General features: G+C 41.1%; 1 protein-coding gene across 1 annotated transcript in view; it reads left to right on the forward strand.

Moving 5' to 3' along the window:
* sgpp1b (sphingosine-1-phosphate phosphatase 1b) overlaps positions 1–15,000 on the forward strand; it is a 41,004-nt gene that overhangs the window by 23,561 nt on the left and 2,443 nt on the right. Inside the window, exon 2 of the mRNA XM_053336052.1 lies at positions 153–242. Within this exon, the coding sequence (XP_053192027.1) occupies positions 153–242 (90 nt within the window). The remainder of the gene's footprint in view (positions 1–152; positions 243–15,000) is intronic.

Below are 15,000 nucleotides of genomic sequence, written 5' to 3' on the forward strand. Positions count from 1 at the left end.
AGGGCGCTACTGAGAGAGAACATGAATGATGATTAACAGACAAGTAGAGCTGTGATGATTAGTAATATCATAAATTGATCGATTAATAGGAAACTATTTGTTGTAATTCAGTTAAACGTGTGTTAAAAAAATGTCTCTTTTCACCTCCACAGTACCCGTTCACGCTGGGCTTCAGTCTGGCTCTCTGCTGGTGTCTGCTGGTCTGTGTCAGCCGAATCTACATGGGGATGCACTCGGTCCTGGTGAGTCCACACACACACACACACACACACACACACACACACACACGCAGAGATGACGCCAGTGCTGTCACCTGCAGCATCAGTGTGGTGTCATCGTCTCTGTCTGAACACGATAGCCTGAAGGAAACAGGATCTGAACAGCTGTCGGATCCGGTTTCAGCTGCAGCACTGAGGCAGCGTTAGTTTCTGGTGTCTGCAGCTACAATCAGCCGCGAGGCCTCAGAAATACGTCACACAGAAACAACTCATCATATTTATTAAATGTCTGAAATCGCTGGAAATGCACAGAAGGAAGCATTTGGTAGTTTGTAGGCATTAAAAGGAAAGGCAAGTTTATTAGTTTCACTTTTAAGCAACAAGGCAATTCAAATGCATAAAAAAATACATTTAAATATGATTAAAAGTGTTAAACTGGAAATAAAATTAAGTTAAAACCATAGACTGTATAAAAGAAATGGACGTAACATCCGTGACGTCACCCATTGGTTTGTGGACTGCTGCTCGGAAGCCAATAGTTTCGAATCTAGACAGCGCCATCTTGAAAATGTCAGGTGCATGCTGGGAAAAATAAAAACACGGATTCTACTTATATGGGCATGAGGCGGAGCCATGGGCAGAGCGGGGAGGTTGCTATGGTAGCGAGGGCTGGATCTCAAGGACATTGGTCAATCAGGACGTAGCCACGCCCTAATGCATACCCTGCTTTATCATCACATATAAAATCAGGGAGGCCAAAATGTCCCAAATGAACATCATACTGCATTGAAGAAGGCTTTAAACTAGCGATTGAGACCATAAACACATTTTGAAAACGTTTACTGAGGTTAGAAATCAAGTGAGAAGTTGGTGAATTCTCCATTGACTTGTATAGAGACGGTCGCCCTCTGGTGGCCTTTTGATAGAATGCAGTTCTAAGTTACTTCCTGGTTGGCTTCTTTTCAGAGGACCAGAACTCCCCGCCTGGTTAAGTAAAGACAGATGGAAACACAAGGTTATGGTTCAGTTTAAGATATTAAACCTAGATTTTGGATTTAATAAAACAATAAAATAAAAGCTGGCCGGTTAACTTGAGACAATACAACTGTGCATAATGTATTGTGATTGTGTGTGTGTGTGTGTGTGTAAAGCTGCAAATCATCAACTATAACGACTACTTTATCAATCAGATAATGCTTTCAAATGCACAAATATGGTTTATCAGACTAACCTATTGTTCCTAAGCTGTGGAGTTGACCTAAAACACTCTGAGCCGTGGTGTTATTGTGCGATACAGTCGGCAGACAGGGCGTGAAACAGGAAACTTTTCCCCTCATAGAGTTTAAGCAGGAGGTGGAATCTGAACTTAAGCCTCCGAACAATAGTTTTCCTGCTTCAGAGGGTCAGAAACCAACCAGACCACTGCTGCTGCTGCTGCTAAAGTCTGCCAGGTGTCTGCACTCATCCACACACACCAGCTGATTCCTCCTCACACAGCTGTGTTTGAAGATGATTTTTTAATTCAATTTTAAAGGATCCGGTCTCCTGAGATCTTGCGCTGTTTGTGTTTTTTAGCATTTAAGTCAGATTACTTTCATTTCCGCAGCTCTTTGTCAGCCTCTCCCTGCGCTACGCGGCTCATCCTGAACGTGCTCGGACCTGCATCCATCCGCACTGTGCAGGTGTCTGGTTCTTAAGACAGTAGATGTTATTATCTAATAATCACCCACACTGTAATTGTATTCATTTGTGCTTTTAGAAACCTGCTACTCCCACGTTAGCAGACAGTTTTTTGGTTTTGACAGGTAGAGTTATGACAATGTGATTATTATCTAATGTTTTCACTCCAGTGTGCCGCACAGGATTAGCTCAAAGTCGTCTGGGTGGTCATGAGTCACAAGAGGCTCTGAATGATTAGTCAAGTCGCCAATTTAAGAGAAAAGAGAAAACTTTGTTGAAAATTTGAGTGTTTTTGCTGTAAGATGAAACAAAAAGCTTCTAAGGCTATGAGATATGACGACATGTATCATGAGACGATAGAAAAAAAACACTCCTTACATCAAGATTACATTGATCAATTCTTCTTTTTACTTGTGAAGCTTTTATTGCTTTTACAGTAACGTATAGTAAAGTAGTTTTCATCAGCTGGAGTTCTTCACCTTCACTGTCTCTCTTCTCGTTTCATTCATTTCATTTCAGCTCAGTTTGAGATTCTCTGCTGGGTTTTTTTTTTTTTTTTTGTCCTTTTATGGTCGCGTTGCTCTCCTCTGCTCTCTTGTGTTTCACTGTATGAACACACAGTGCAGCAGAGAAGCCGTGAAGCAGGAGAAGTACTCGAGTTCACGACAGCTATACTCGTTTTTCACTTTATTTAGTAAGAGCAATAAAGGCTTCACCAGTAAAACACACAGAAATGTAAGAGATGACAGGTGGAGGAGGATAAATATCTCTCAATCAAGTCAGATTTATTAGTATATCACATTTCAACAACAAGCTAATTCAAAGTGCTTTACATAACACATAAAGTTCATCAGGACAGAATTAAAAGCGACACTTAAACACAGTTAAAAGCTGTATTATTAGCAATTAGCACCACATTTTACGAGTAGGGGATTCCTGTAATGCTGGATGCTGCAGTTCCTGGTGTATATGCAAAGATATATGAGCGTGATTTCCTGTAACTTTAAACATAAGGATGTGAGCGTCTTATAAACAGCGATGTCAAGCATGCACTGTGTCTGCAGCCAATGAAAATAGACTATAAATAGACCTGTTACTGCTGTATGATGATTGTGTGTTGATCAGAAGTATTTCAAACACTAGTTGCTGTGATGTTTCAGTATTTACAGACCAAACTGACTGGGCTGCAGTAGTCTATTTACACACAGCGACAGCTCTGATGAGGAGTTTTTGGGACTCATTAAGCACACAGCTACACAATGTATTAAATATGTAAAGTTACTGTGTTCTTCTAAAAGGTTTAATTAAAACTCAGCCTAACCCGATCCAAGGCTGCTCAATTAATCGAAATATTTAGGGGCCAAACGATCTCAAAACTAATAAAATCGAGGGGAAACGATTTTTCAATTATAATGAGATAGCGCTCAATAACTAAGGTTTTATTTTGAAAAGCTTAGACAGGAAGTTGCCGCAGCTCCGTTAGTTTGACAGAAGCTGAAACACACGGTGAAATGTTTTAACTGTAAATAAAAGTGCAGAGTTTCCAGCCTTCGTCAGACAATGCACTTTATTTTGAAAAGCTCAGACAGGAAGCCGCTGCAGCTCCGTTAGTTTGACAGAAGCTGAAACACATTGTGAAATGTTTTAACTGTAAAAAATAAAAGTGCAGAGTTTCCAGCCTGCGTCAGACGATGCTGAGTTTACTGACTAATTATTAAAAACCAGGAAGTGATGTGTGAACTATCGTCATGGTAACTCGCTCAGCTCTAATATCTCTGCACATTTTCTGCTGTGTGTTGCGTTAAGCCGCGGCAGATAAAAGGCTGCTGCTGGGAGAGAAAATTCATTAAGCCGAATGGCCAATAAATGCAGCATGTTTCTAAAGTTTAAAAAAAATCATTTTAATAATCATGATTTAAATTTTGACCCAAATAATCGTGATTATGATTTTCTCCATAATTGAGCAGCCCTAACCCGAACCCAGTCTGAGATAATATACCGGTCCAGGTCAGTTAACCCTTTATTGGGCAAATAATTATATTTGGTAACTTCTGTAAATATCCAAAAATATCCTTCCTTCCTTCCTTCCTTCTTTCCTTCCTTCTTTCCTTCCTTTCCTTCCTCCCTGCCTTCTTTCTTCCCTTCCTCTTTTCCTTTCTCCCTCCCTCGTTCCTTATTTCCTCCGTCCTTCCTTCCTTTCCTTCCTTCCATCTGTCCTTCCTCCCTCCCTCCTTCTCTCCTCCCTTCCTTCTTTCCTTCCATCTGTCCTTCCTCCCTCCCTCCTTCTCTCCTCCCTTTCTTCTTTCCTTCCTCCATCCCCCCTACCTTTCTTCCTTCCTTCCCTCCTCCCTTCCTTCCCTTCCTTCCTTCCCTCCTTCCCTCCTCCCTTCCTTCCCTTCCTTCCTTCCTTCCATCCTTCCTTCCTTCCTTTCAATGAGTGTCCTATAAAGGGTTAATGAAATCATTAGCTGAGCATTAACCATTAACCATTAACCCCGCTCACTGTTTCAGGTGTAATATGTGTGTTTTATTGCGTTTCAGATAAAAGTTGAGAAAGTTTTGGAGTTATTATTACTATTGCGCAATAGTTTTACTGGTCTGACCCACTTGAGATCTAACCAGGCAGGGAGTTCCTATCCTCTGAAAAGAAGCCAATGCGGAAGTAACTTAGAGCTGCATTCTATCAAAAGGCCACCAGGGGGCGACCGTCTCTATACAAGTCAATGGAGAATTCACCAACTTCTCACTTGATTTCTAACCTCAGTAAACGTTTTCAAAATGTGTTTATGGTCTCAATCGCTAGTTTAAAGCCTTCTTCAATGCAGTATGATGTTCATTTGGGACATTTTGGCCTCCCTGATTTTATATGTGACGATAAAGCAGGCTACGTGGCTACGTTGTGATTGACAGGGTGATTGACCAATGTCCTTAAGATCCAGCCCTCGCAACCAATCGCAGCCTCCCCGCTCTGCCGTTCGTCCCGCCCATACTTCCGTTCATGACTCCGCCTCATGCCCATATAAATAGAATCCGTGTTTTTATTTTTCCCAGCATGCACCTGAAATTTTCAAGATGGCGCTGCCTAGATTCGATACTATTGGCTTCCGAGCAGCAGTCCACAAACCAATGGGTGACGTCACGGATGTTATGTCCATTTCTTTTATACAGTCTATGCATCTAACTGGGCTGATTGTGGCCCCTGAACTAAAATGAGTTTGACACTTCTGCTCTAAGGGGAACGTGGACCCCGGTTCAAAAATCCTGGATGACGTATTTTCACCCGTCATTTATTTTGAGGAGAATTCTCTGGCAAATATTTCAAACAGCCGTCACAGATGTTGGTGTGGCTTCTCCTGAGCACGCGTTGGTCACATTAAGCCGGCATGGAGTAATGTCACTCGCTGGTCAATGATGTCAGCCTCACTGCTCACTGCGCTGTTGGGGCTGGGCTGTCTGTCGCCGGGGGCAACCGTCTCACAGCTGTGTCCGAGGGATTGATTGATTTTGAGGGGGGCGGGGGGGGGGGGCGTTACGTGCTCGCTGGCCGTCCTCCCAGACAAACTTAAGAAGTTAAACCACATCTTAGACTTTCTCCAAGGTTTTTTTCTTTTTTTTTTTTTTTTCCTTCTTCTTCTTCTCTCCTTCCTGTGGCTGCCCACAGGTGGTGTTGTGGCGAAGACCTCCACCTCAGGAACCACATCCACATCTGCAGGCCCACATCACTCTGAAACTCAGCAGGACTCTATAAAAAAAATGATATATGCCCAGTTTTCTGCTCGAATAAACAGGACATTTTTATACCCACACTGACCTAGAAACGCTATTTAAGATGATTAATTCAGCAGTTAATCACATTTACAGTTCACAGTGGGCCTGAGTCACGACCTGAGCAGCTCCAGGCTCGTCTGATCCAAGCTGACATTTTTTTTTTCCTCAGCATCAGGATTTGTTTAAATATGTGATTTAGGTTGTTTATGTATGAGTAACGTCTCCAAAAGTCATTCAAAGTGTCGCCAAGACGCCTCCCATGTTTCTGTTTTACCTCAAGAGCAACAAATAAGGTCCAGATACAAGTTACTAAACTGTAAATCAGCAACACAGGTGACCAATTCCAGCTCACCTCTTTTGATTAATTAGGCTTATTCAACCATTTAGATACAGCATGTACATGTATATCATATTCATCATAAGCCAAATCTCTTATTAGAGGACTATCAGAGTACTTTATAGAGTAAATTCCAGCGTTTTAGTGATGAAATTGTACATTTAGACTCCCAATTTAATGTAATTTCAGCTCAGATTCAATATTTGATTTGATATTCTCACTTGGTCATTAAGTAAATTGTATGCCTGCCGTAAATGAAGACTGTCGTGAAGTATTGCACATGCGCAGTCCAAGATGCCTGTAAGGAAAAAGGCTTTTAAAACGTTAATTTGATACCAAACCATCAAACCCTTTCAGCGATTATAGTTTGATTTTCATCTTGATTTCAATTTTTCATGTTTTTTATGTCCCTTAGACCTCGGGACATGGAGATACAGCTCTCTCCCTATTCATTTAGATAGCCGGTTGGTCTTCCTATGGCCAAATAGCTGCCCGGAGGCGTGGCCAATTTTGCCGCTGAGTGAGATGACTTCCCTTAGAAGGACTTTGCCATAACTTACAAAAACGCTTAAAAAAAGAGAAATCATGAAATCTAGTATATACTATGAGTGTATTTGGGCTGCATTAAAGGACAAATAAATCAACTTTCACTTCAACTTTCGCTGGTCAAACTGGTTAAAATGCACGTCAGGTTCTGCTCTGGAAGATCTCATCTGTGACCCATCGTTATAAAATATATATTTATGATCCACGTGAGGTCATTGTTTGTGTGTTTACTAACAGCAGAAAGCGTTCAGCCACATGTTTCCTCTCCACTGTGTTCTTCCTGTCACACGTTGTGCTCCTCGAGTCCGTTTCCTCCTCCTGTCCCCCCCCCACTCCCCCTCCCTTGCATGTCACCCAGAGGAGAAAACTTCTTCCTTGCGTCCGTTTTCGTTGGCACGCGCTCTGGGTGTAAGCAATGTCTGTAACCATGGAAACCTTTTAAAACTGCATACCGACCAGCTTGCCTGTGTTTGCTAATTTTCTCTCGCAGTCGGTGAGCAGTGATTATCAGATTATTATCAGCTCAACATTTCCTAAAAGTAGTATTATATTATATTACATGTTTTTCACACACACACACACACACACACACAGACACACACATGAATCTGTATCTGCTTCCTTCCTCTGCTTCAGTTAAACTATGTCAGACTTACACTGGGGAAACATTTCAGATCAAAGATGCTTTTTTTTTTTTTTTTTTTATCGTCATGGCGTCATTACATCAGCTGGGAAAAACACTCTGGACGTCCTGCACAAAATATCTCTGTGAAGTCAGTCTTTGGAAAAAATATCGTGATGGTTGGCAAGAACTTAAACAAAATCACCACAAACATCATTAACGCCGATGTGAGAAACACGACACCCACCGAGGTTACGAGGAACGGATCAGCCTGAGCTCATTTCCACCTGATAATACAGTCTGATGTCTGCTCCGAGCCGCGGCCGTACCGTGTTGTTGTTTCAGGGAGCCGAGCTGAACACACACACACACACACACACACACACACACACATATGGCGAGCCATTAGCGGTCCGCCGGGCACTTAATGCGTTCTGGAAATCATCACGCCCAATGAAACAGCTTCCTCCTCTTTTGTTGTGCAGGAAGAGCTCGGAGACAAAAAGCTGTTGTCGGTATCTGCGAAGGATTAGAGAAGTGAACGCTCATATAACACTCACGTTTTTTTTGATGGGTCTCACGTTGTTAAATAAAAGTTTCCAAATCAGAAGTAGAGTCCAAACACTGATTCGGTTGGGTGAGTACTCGTGCTTGGTTTGGATGGCTGTGGCTCAAAAGGGAGAGCCGGTCGTCCATCAGTCAGGAAGATTGGAGGTTTGATTCCCGGCTCCTGCAGTCCACATGTCCACAGTCCATGGGCAAGATTAACCCCAGATTGCTCCTGATGGTGGTTGTCCTTTCATCAGTGTGTGAATGTGTGTGAATGTGTGTGAATGGGTGAATGTGACATGTAGTGTAAAGTGGAGCTTTTCCACTACACAGTTCCAGCACGACTCGACTCGACTCAGGTTTTTTTGCGTGTTTCCACTAGGGATAGTACCTGGTACCTGCTACTTTTTTAGTACCTGCTTTGCTGAGGTTCCAAGCGAGCCGAGCCGATACTAAATGTGACGTCAACAGACTGCCGACTACTGATTGGTCAGAAGAGTTGTCGCTGGAAGAGTCATGAGCCGTCCCACATAAGAATCAAACCCGCCATTTTTAAATACCAACAACAGCGTTACAGCCATACGGCTCAATGTTCTTACTTTGTGTGTGACAGAAAGCCACATACAGCAGCAAGTACACCATCACCTCCATGTCCTCCATTGGTTATGTGTTTGTGTCGCCGCGTATTAAGCAAAGTCGCGGCAGTTTCGCGGAGCCGTTGCTATGACGACCCGGCCCACGTTGAGTAGGTACCTTTTTGTAATGGAAAAGGTCGATCCTGGAACCGAGTCGAGTCGAGTCGAGTAGTGCTGGAACTGTGTAGTGGAGAAGCACCATTAGTAGGCTCTTATCTGTGACACGTCCATAAATCATACTGAAGTCCAGATGACTTTACTGAAGTTTATTTGAATGAAAAAATCTGAGCTCTACTAACTCCCTTTGTCCAAAACTCCCGCCGCCACCCAAGTGAAACCACACCCATCTGTCAATCAATGCATGTGACGCAATACGTGCAGCCCAAGCAAATAATAAATAAATAAATATTCACTTTATCATCATTAAATCTACACGTCTGACTCTAAAACTTGATTGATTCATTTTCTTTTGAACTATTTATTGACTAATTGACTCAAACTAAAGCTCTAAACTAGAGCTGTCAAGTTTTGACCCAACATGCCTTAACTCAAAAATGAGGTATACTTTAATTTAAATGAGACCGATTGACCATACATTCCCAAATTATGTGTAAAACCTGCAGTAATAAGTTAAATGGACTGAATGGACTGTACTTATATAGCGCCTTTCTAGTCTTTACGACCACTCAAAGCGCTTTACATCACATGTCATTCACACATTCACACACATTCATACACTGATGGCAGGAGCTACCACGCAGGGAGCCAATTTGCTCATCAGGGGGCAATTTAACCATTCATTCACATTCATACACCGTTGGCGCAGCAACTGGAGCAATTTTGGGTTAAGTGTCTTGCCCAAGAACACATCGACATGTGGACTGGAGGAGACGGGAATCAAACCCCCAATCTTCCAATTGGAGGACGACCCGCTCTACCTCCTGTTGAAATGAAGTTGGCTAAAAAGGGCTGACACAGAATCAGGTTACTTGTTTCTCAGATATTCAATTTAAAGTCAAATGTGACAGAAAACAAACAGCAGATCTTGTTGCATTCATGCTGGAAAAATGCCTGAAATGATTAACCAGTCATTTTCAGTTAATTGACTAATTAGTTAATTGATTAATTGACTAATTGCTGGAGCTCAACTCTTGACTCCATCTGGTAGCTGTCTGCCCCCCCTCCAGCGTTTCCTGCTTCACTCAGATGACGCTCTGCAGGAACGAAGGAGATTAAAAAAAAACAACTTAATTAATTTACTTTATTTCCGAACATGCACAACCGGAGCCCAGATCGCCCCCGACGACCAGAGTGCCTAATGGCTGCTGGTAACTGGATCCATTAAAGGAGTCGTTAAGGAGTCCAGACGAACTTACAGTAGATTAGTAGATAGTAGTTTGTTCACTTCCACTTTGCTGGAGATAATGTAATAAATGCTGCTTTAATAAAAGGTTTAATGTTCAAGAGTTTTAGAGGCTGTAGTTTGTGTTGCTGTTTTAAAAAATGGGCTCGTCATTGTAATCAAGCAGTTAAATGTCTGGTTCTGCTCCGTCTTCAGGGCTCAGCTGTCTGCTCGTCCTCTTTTCTGGACAATTTTTAGACAGAGCTGCTTGTTGTTTCAGAGCTCGAGGAGGAAATTACAGACGGCTCGAAGCTTTCAGGCTCTTTTTGTGTGTGTGTGTGTGTGTGTGTGTGTGTGTGTGTGTGTGTGTGTGTGTCATTAAGAGGTGATAATAGATGAGCTTCAGAGAGCTGCTGCTGAGTCACCTTTAGGCTGCAGGGATACTGGCTTTTTAACCACACGTTCAAACAGGGTTATTATAATTAAACTAAAACCTAAAAACAAACTAAAAACTCACCAAAAAACTAAATGAATATGAAATCTAATGATTATTTCTACTATAAACTTAATAACCTGCACGTTCACGAAGACAAACCGGCTGCATCGTGAACGTAATCATTTTGCATACTTACTTTTGTGTTTTGTGTGTTACTGGAGGTTTCCACTAGAGGGCGCACCAGAAAAGTGAGGATAGAAATAAAACTTCAGAATAAGAAGAAGCACAATGTAATCAGGCAGGGAGTTCCTGTCCTCTGAAATGAGGCCAACGCGGAAGTAACTTAGAGCTGCATTCTATCAAAAGGCCACCAGGGGGCGACCGTCTCTATACAAGTCAATGGAGAATTCACCAACTTCTCACTTGATTTCTAACCTCAGTAAACGTTTTCAAAATGTGTTTATGGTCTCAATCGCTAGTTTAAAGCCTTCTTCAATGCAGTATGATGTTCATTTGGGACATTTTGGCCTCCCTGATTTTATATGTGACGATAAAGCAGGGTATGCATTAGGGCGTGGCTACGTCGTGATTGACAGGTTGATTACCCAATGTCCTCGAGATCCAGCCCTCGCAACCATAGCAACCTCCCCGCTCCGCCCATGGCCCCGCCTCATGCCCATATAAGTAGAATCCGTGTTTTTATTTTTCCCAGCATGCACCTGAAATTAAGTAACGTTGCTGGAAGTTACTACTTTGTTTATTAAAGAACATTAGGGTCAGTAACAAATAAGGATTGGCAAGATGAGCAATTCAAAAATATGTTAAAAATATTTTAAAAAGCATAATCAGGTTTATTAAAATGTATATTTAGTATTTTTGTTGGTTTTATGTCATTTGAAATTATATTTGCACTATTTTTTAAAACCAAAAGTAAGACTGAATGCTCCTGAAAATGTCAAATGGTGTAACCACAAAAGAATGATACATATTAAATATTTTATCCACCCCCCCCCCTCCCCCCACCCCCCTCCAAAAGCAATCAAACACATACAGTATGAACACAGTGATTAATATCGAGGTCAGTAAATGATCAAGGTTTCCGTGTATTGTCCGATAAGTCGATGACGTAACTATGGTAACATGAGGAGGCATGTCTCCCGATGTCTCCTTAAACCTTAAGCAGTAAAAAAGTAAAAAGTGTCCTTGTAGTCATAAAGCCGGCAGTGTGTGTGTGTGTGTGTGTGTGTGTGTGTGTGTGTGTGTGTCCCTGCTGGTTAATGACTGACTGAGAGCTCGGCGGCTCAGCGTGTTTAAGCAGCCAAACAGATATTTAAACTGCAACAGGAACAGCCGCCGTCCCCCATCCCATCCCCCCTTGCCCCCCACCCACCCCACCCACCCCCCCACCCACCCACCTGCCAGGCAGAGACGGGACGAGCCGGGTGTACATTCACTAGACACATTGATTTTTAACGTTCAGGGGGAAAGTGAAAACATCAATTAGCCTCCTGCTGTCAGACAAAGTCAATATTAAAGGTTCATTTACAAGGTTTAATGGTCACACACACACACACACACACACACACACACACACACACACACACACACACACACACACACACACAAGAAAGTAGTCCCAGTTTATAACACTTTCCTAAAGGATCAGCCCGCCAAATATTTTCTATATTTTTCTTATTTTTTTTGGATCCAAACTAATAAAACTAAAAGTATTGTGTGTGTATCCAAACTCTGATAGATCTTATTCCTCCGTAAACTATTAAAAAACACCTCAATAAGTCACACCGCTGCTCTGAGTGACGTGTTCCTTCATTATAAAGAGTTTTGTTAGTTTCTTGATTTTCTTTTCCTCTTTATAATCTTTTTTTTTATGTCTGGTTCAACTTCATCACATCTCCTCTTAATAGTTTTATTACTTTAATCTTTATTTAACCCTTTAATATCCCACCTTACACTTCAGGTTTTACTCACTTTATTGTATTTAATGTTATTTTATTGTGTATGTGTATTATATTTTATTAATCTTTTATTTTAATTTTATTTGAATATTCTGAATTTGTACCTATTTAAACTCAAAACCTTCCTGTCCAGCCTGGTTTAAGATTAATATAGTCTTTTTATTTCTTTTACTTCATTTTATGTTTTTTTTTTAAATTATTATTACTATCATTCTATATTTTTTATCTTCTTATCTTTTTCTTTTGTCTTTTTAAAACCATTTTGCAACCTAGTTTTTACTCTTATTGTCTTACTCTCTTATATATATATATATTTTTTTTTTTTACTTTTTTCACTTTTATTTTAATGTGTTATTACATTTTATTTATTATTTCTTATTTTCAGTTTTTATTCCTTTTCTTTATGTTGTCACTTGTCAATCAGCTGTGAAGCACTTCCACAACTACACTAACCTGTAAAAGCTGCTCTATAATTAAAAAAAGATTAATTGAGAAAATAAGAAGCAGATTAATCTTTATTCTTTCTTCTTTTTTAGCAGAGCTCTAGTTTCAGCTTCTTTGATAAATTGCTCAATATTCTGAGTGTTTATAAAAACAGCTGACTCGTTCCTGAAGATGCTGACGAGTGTCTGAATCATCATTTCAGAAGTAAAAGCTCAGCAGGTTAACCACTTAACACACGCCCCTGTTTGTTATGCTGTTAGCCTAAACGACATGCCCAAGTTGTGAGCAGCACAGATCCCACATAGTTTGAGACTCAGAGATGTGTCTGGTATCATTGGAAAGGAAACACTCTCAGGATTCTTGTAAAAGTGTCTGTGTGATTCTGTGACTTACTGACAAAGAGTGGCAGAGGTTACAATGATGGGGTTGTTTACTCGCCCATAGGTTTGCCTTTACAATGACGTGTACAGACATTCACGGACCTCTCAGCGGGATATAGACACAATGAGGCCACAGCCACATGTCTTGGCTTCATGCAGTCTAAATTTGGAGTCAAAAGACCAAAAGATGAATTTTTCAGAGTTATTTTTCAACAGGTATGTCCATGCGTTTTCCTCAGGTCCTTTTTGAGGGTTAAATCCTCACATTACAGTAGATATTAGAGCAGGAAGTCGCTGTCAGCTCGCCGCTCGGGGTCGGTAGATAAACGGCTGTGACGACCTTTCCTCGCCACCTCCGTGAACTCCATGATTTTCCTGTTTCCTGTCGACACTTTTCCAGCTTCCTTCATCCATCAGCAGGAAGTCAACAGCAAATATTTAGATGGAAAGGTGAAAGCAGTGTCGTCAGTGTCTGATTAAATGCAGGATATCAGTCGATTAATCAGTTAATCTTCTTTATTGTCCTTCTGGGGTAAATTCAGATGAGTCAGATTTAAAAAAAACTAAAGCTGAAATCATTAATCTATCAGTTCATTAGTTCCTGCTCGTCTGTTGTGATGATGTAACATCATTATAATCTGATTTTCTTCACTTTTTTTCAGATAAAACAAACATTTCTTTCATTCAGAGACATTTTTTTCACACTTTTCTGACTTTTAGTTACACGATGAATCAATAATGAAAATAAAAATAAATATTATTATGTTACAGCCTTCAAAACAAGTCAGTACAACTCAGACACACTTCATATGTACTGATCTCAGATAATGACAATCTTTAGTAATCGAGCATTTTGTCATAAACCACAAAAGACATAAAAACCAGTTCAGAGAGAGTGAGATAAAACCAGGCGGGGAGTTCTGGTCCTCTGAAATGAGGCCAACGTGGAAGTAACTTAGAGCTGCATTCTATCAAAAGGCCACCAGGGGGCGACCGTCTCTATACAAGTCAATGGAGAATTCACCAACTTCTCACTTGATTTCTAACCTCAGTAAACGTTTTCAAAATGTGTTTATGGTCTCAATCGCTAGTTTAAAGCCTTCTTCAATGCAGTATGATGTTCATTTGGGACATTTTGGCCTCCCTGATTTTATATTTGACGATAAAGCAGGCTACGTGGCTACGTTGTGATTGACAGGTTGATTGACCAATGTCTTGAGATCCAGCCCTCGCAACCAATCTCAACCTCCCCGCTCCGCCGTTGGTCCCGCCCATACGTCCGTCCATGACTCCGCCTCATGCCCATATAAGTAGAATCCGTGTTCATTTTTTCCCAGCATGCACCTGAAATTTTCAAGATGGCGCTGCCCAGATTAGAAACTATTGGCTTCCGAGCAGCAGTCCACAAACCAATGGGTGACGTCACGGATGTTACGTCCATTTCTTTTATACAGTATATAGATAAAACAAGATATAAAAGGTAGTAAAATACTGAGTCAAGTAAAATCAGGAAAGACTGTTTTAGTTTTAGGACGAGACTTTAAAGGAAATCAATCTACAGGACAGAAGTTATTATTTAGTACGTAAAAGATAAAACAGTCCTGAGAGAAAAGCCACAAAGCCTGATGAAGCTGTGATGAGCCTCTGATGGTTTGGATGCAGTCAGAGTTTAGTGTTACCATGGCGATAATGACAGTCTGTCAGAGTGACTGTGATTAAAACACCCTGAACCTTCAGACACTTCAGTCATAATAAGTCATAATGTGACTTCATTACTTTAACCCAGGCAGATTTACACACACACACACACACACACACACACACACACACACATATACACACACACACACACACACACACACACACACACTCTTTAACTTCTAACTGAGCTTCCAGCGTCCTTTAGTCGAGTTGTTATGTCTTATAATCACAACGTTACTGGTTGGAGTCTGACATCGGACCTTTGATGAAACCCCCCCCCACACACACACATGTTCAACGCCTCCGACACTCATGAGTTCAACTTTACCTTTTTGATTTTATAACTCCAGCTTGTTTTAACTCCAG

The sequence above is a fragment of the Scomber japonicus genome, chromosome 16 (assembly GCF_027409825.1).
Source record: "Scomber japonicus isolate fScoJap1 chromosome 16, fScoJap1.pri, whole genome shotgun sequence".
In the NCBI taxonomy this organism is placed as follows: Eukaryota; Metazoa; Chordata; class Actinopteri; order Scombriformes; family Scombridae; genus Scomber; species Scomber japonicus.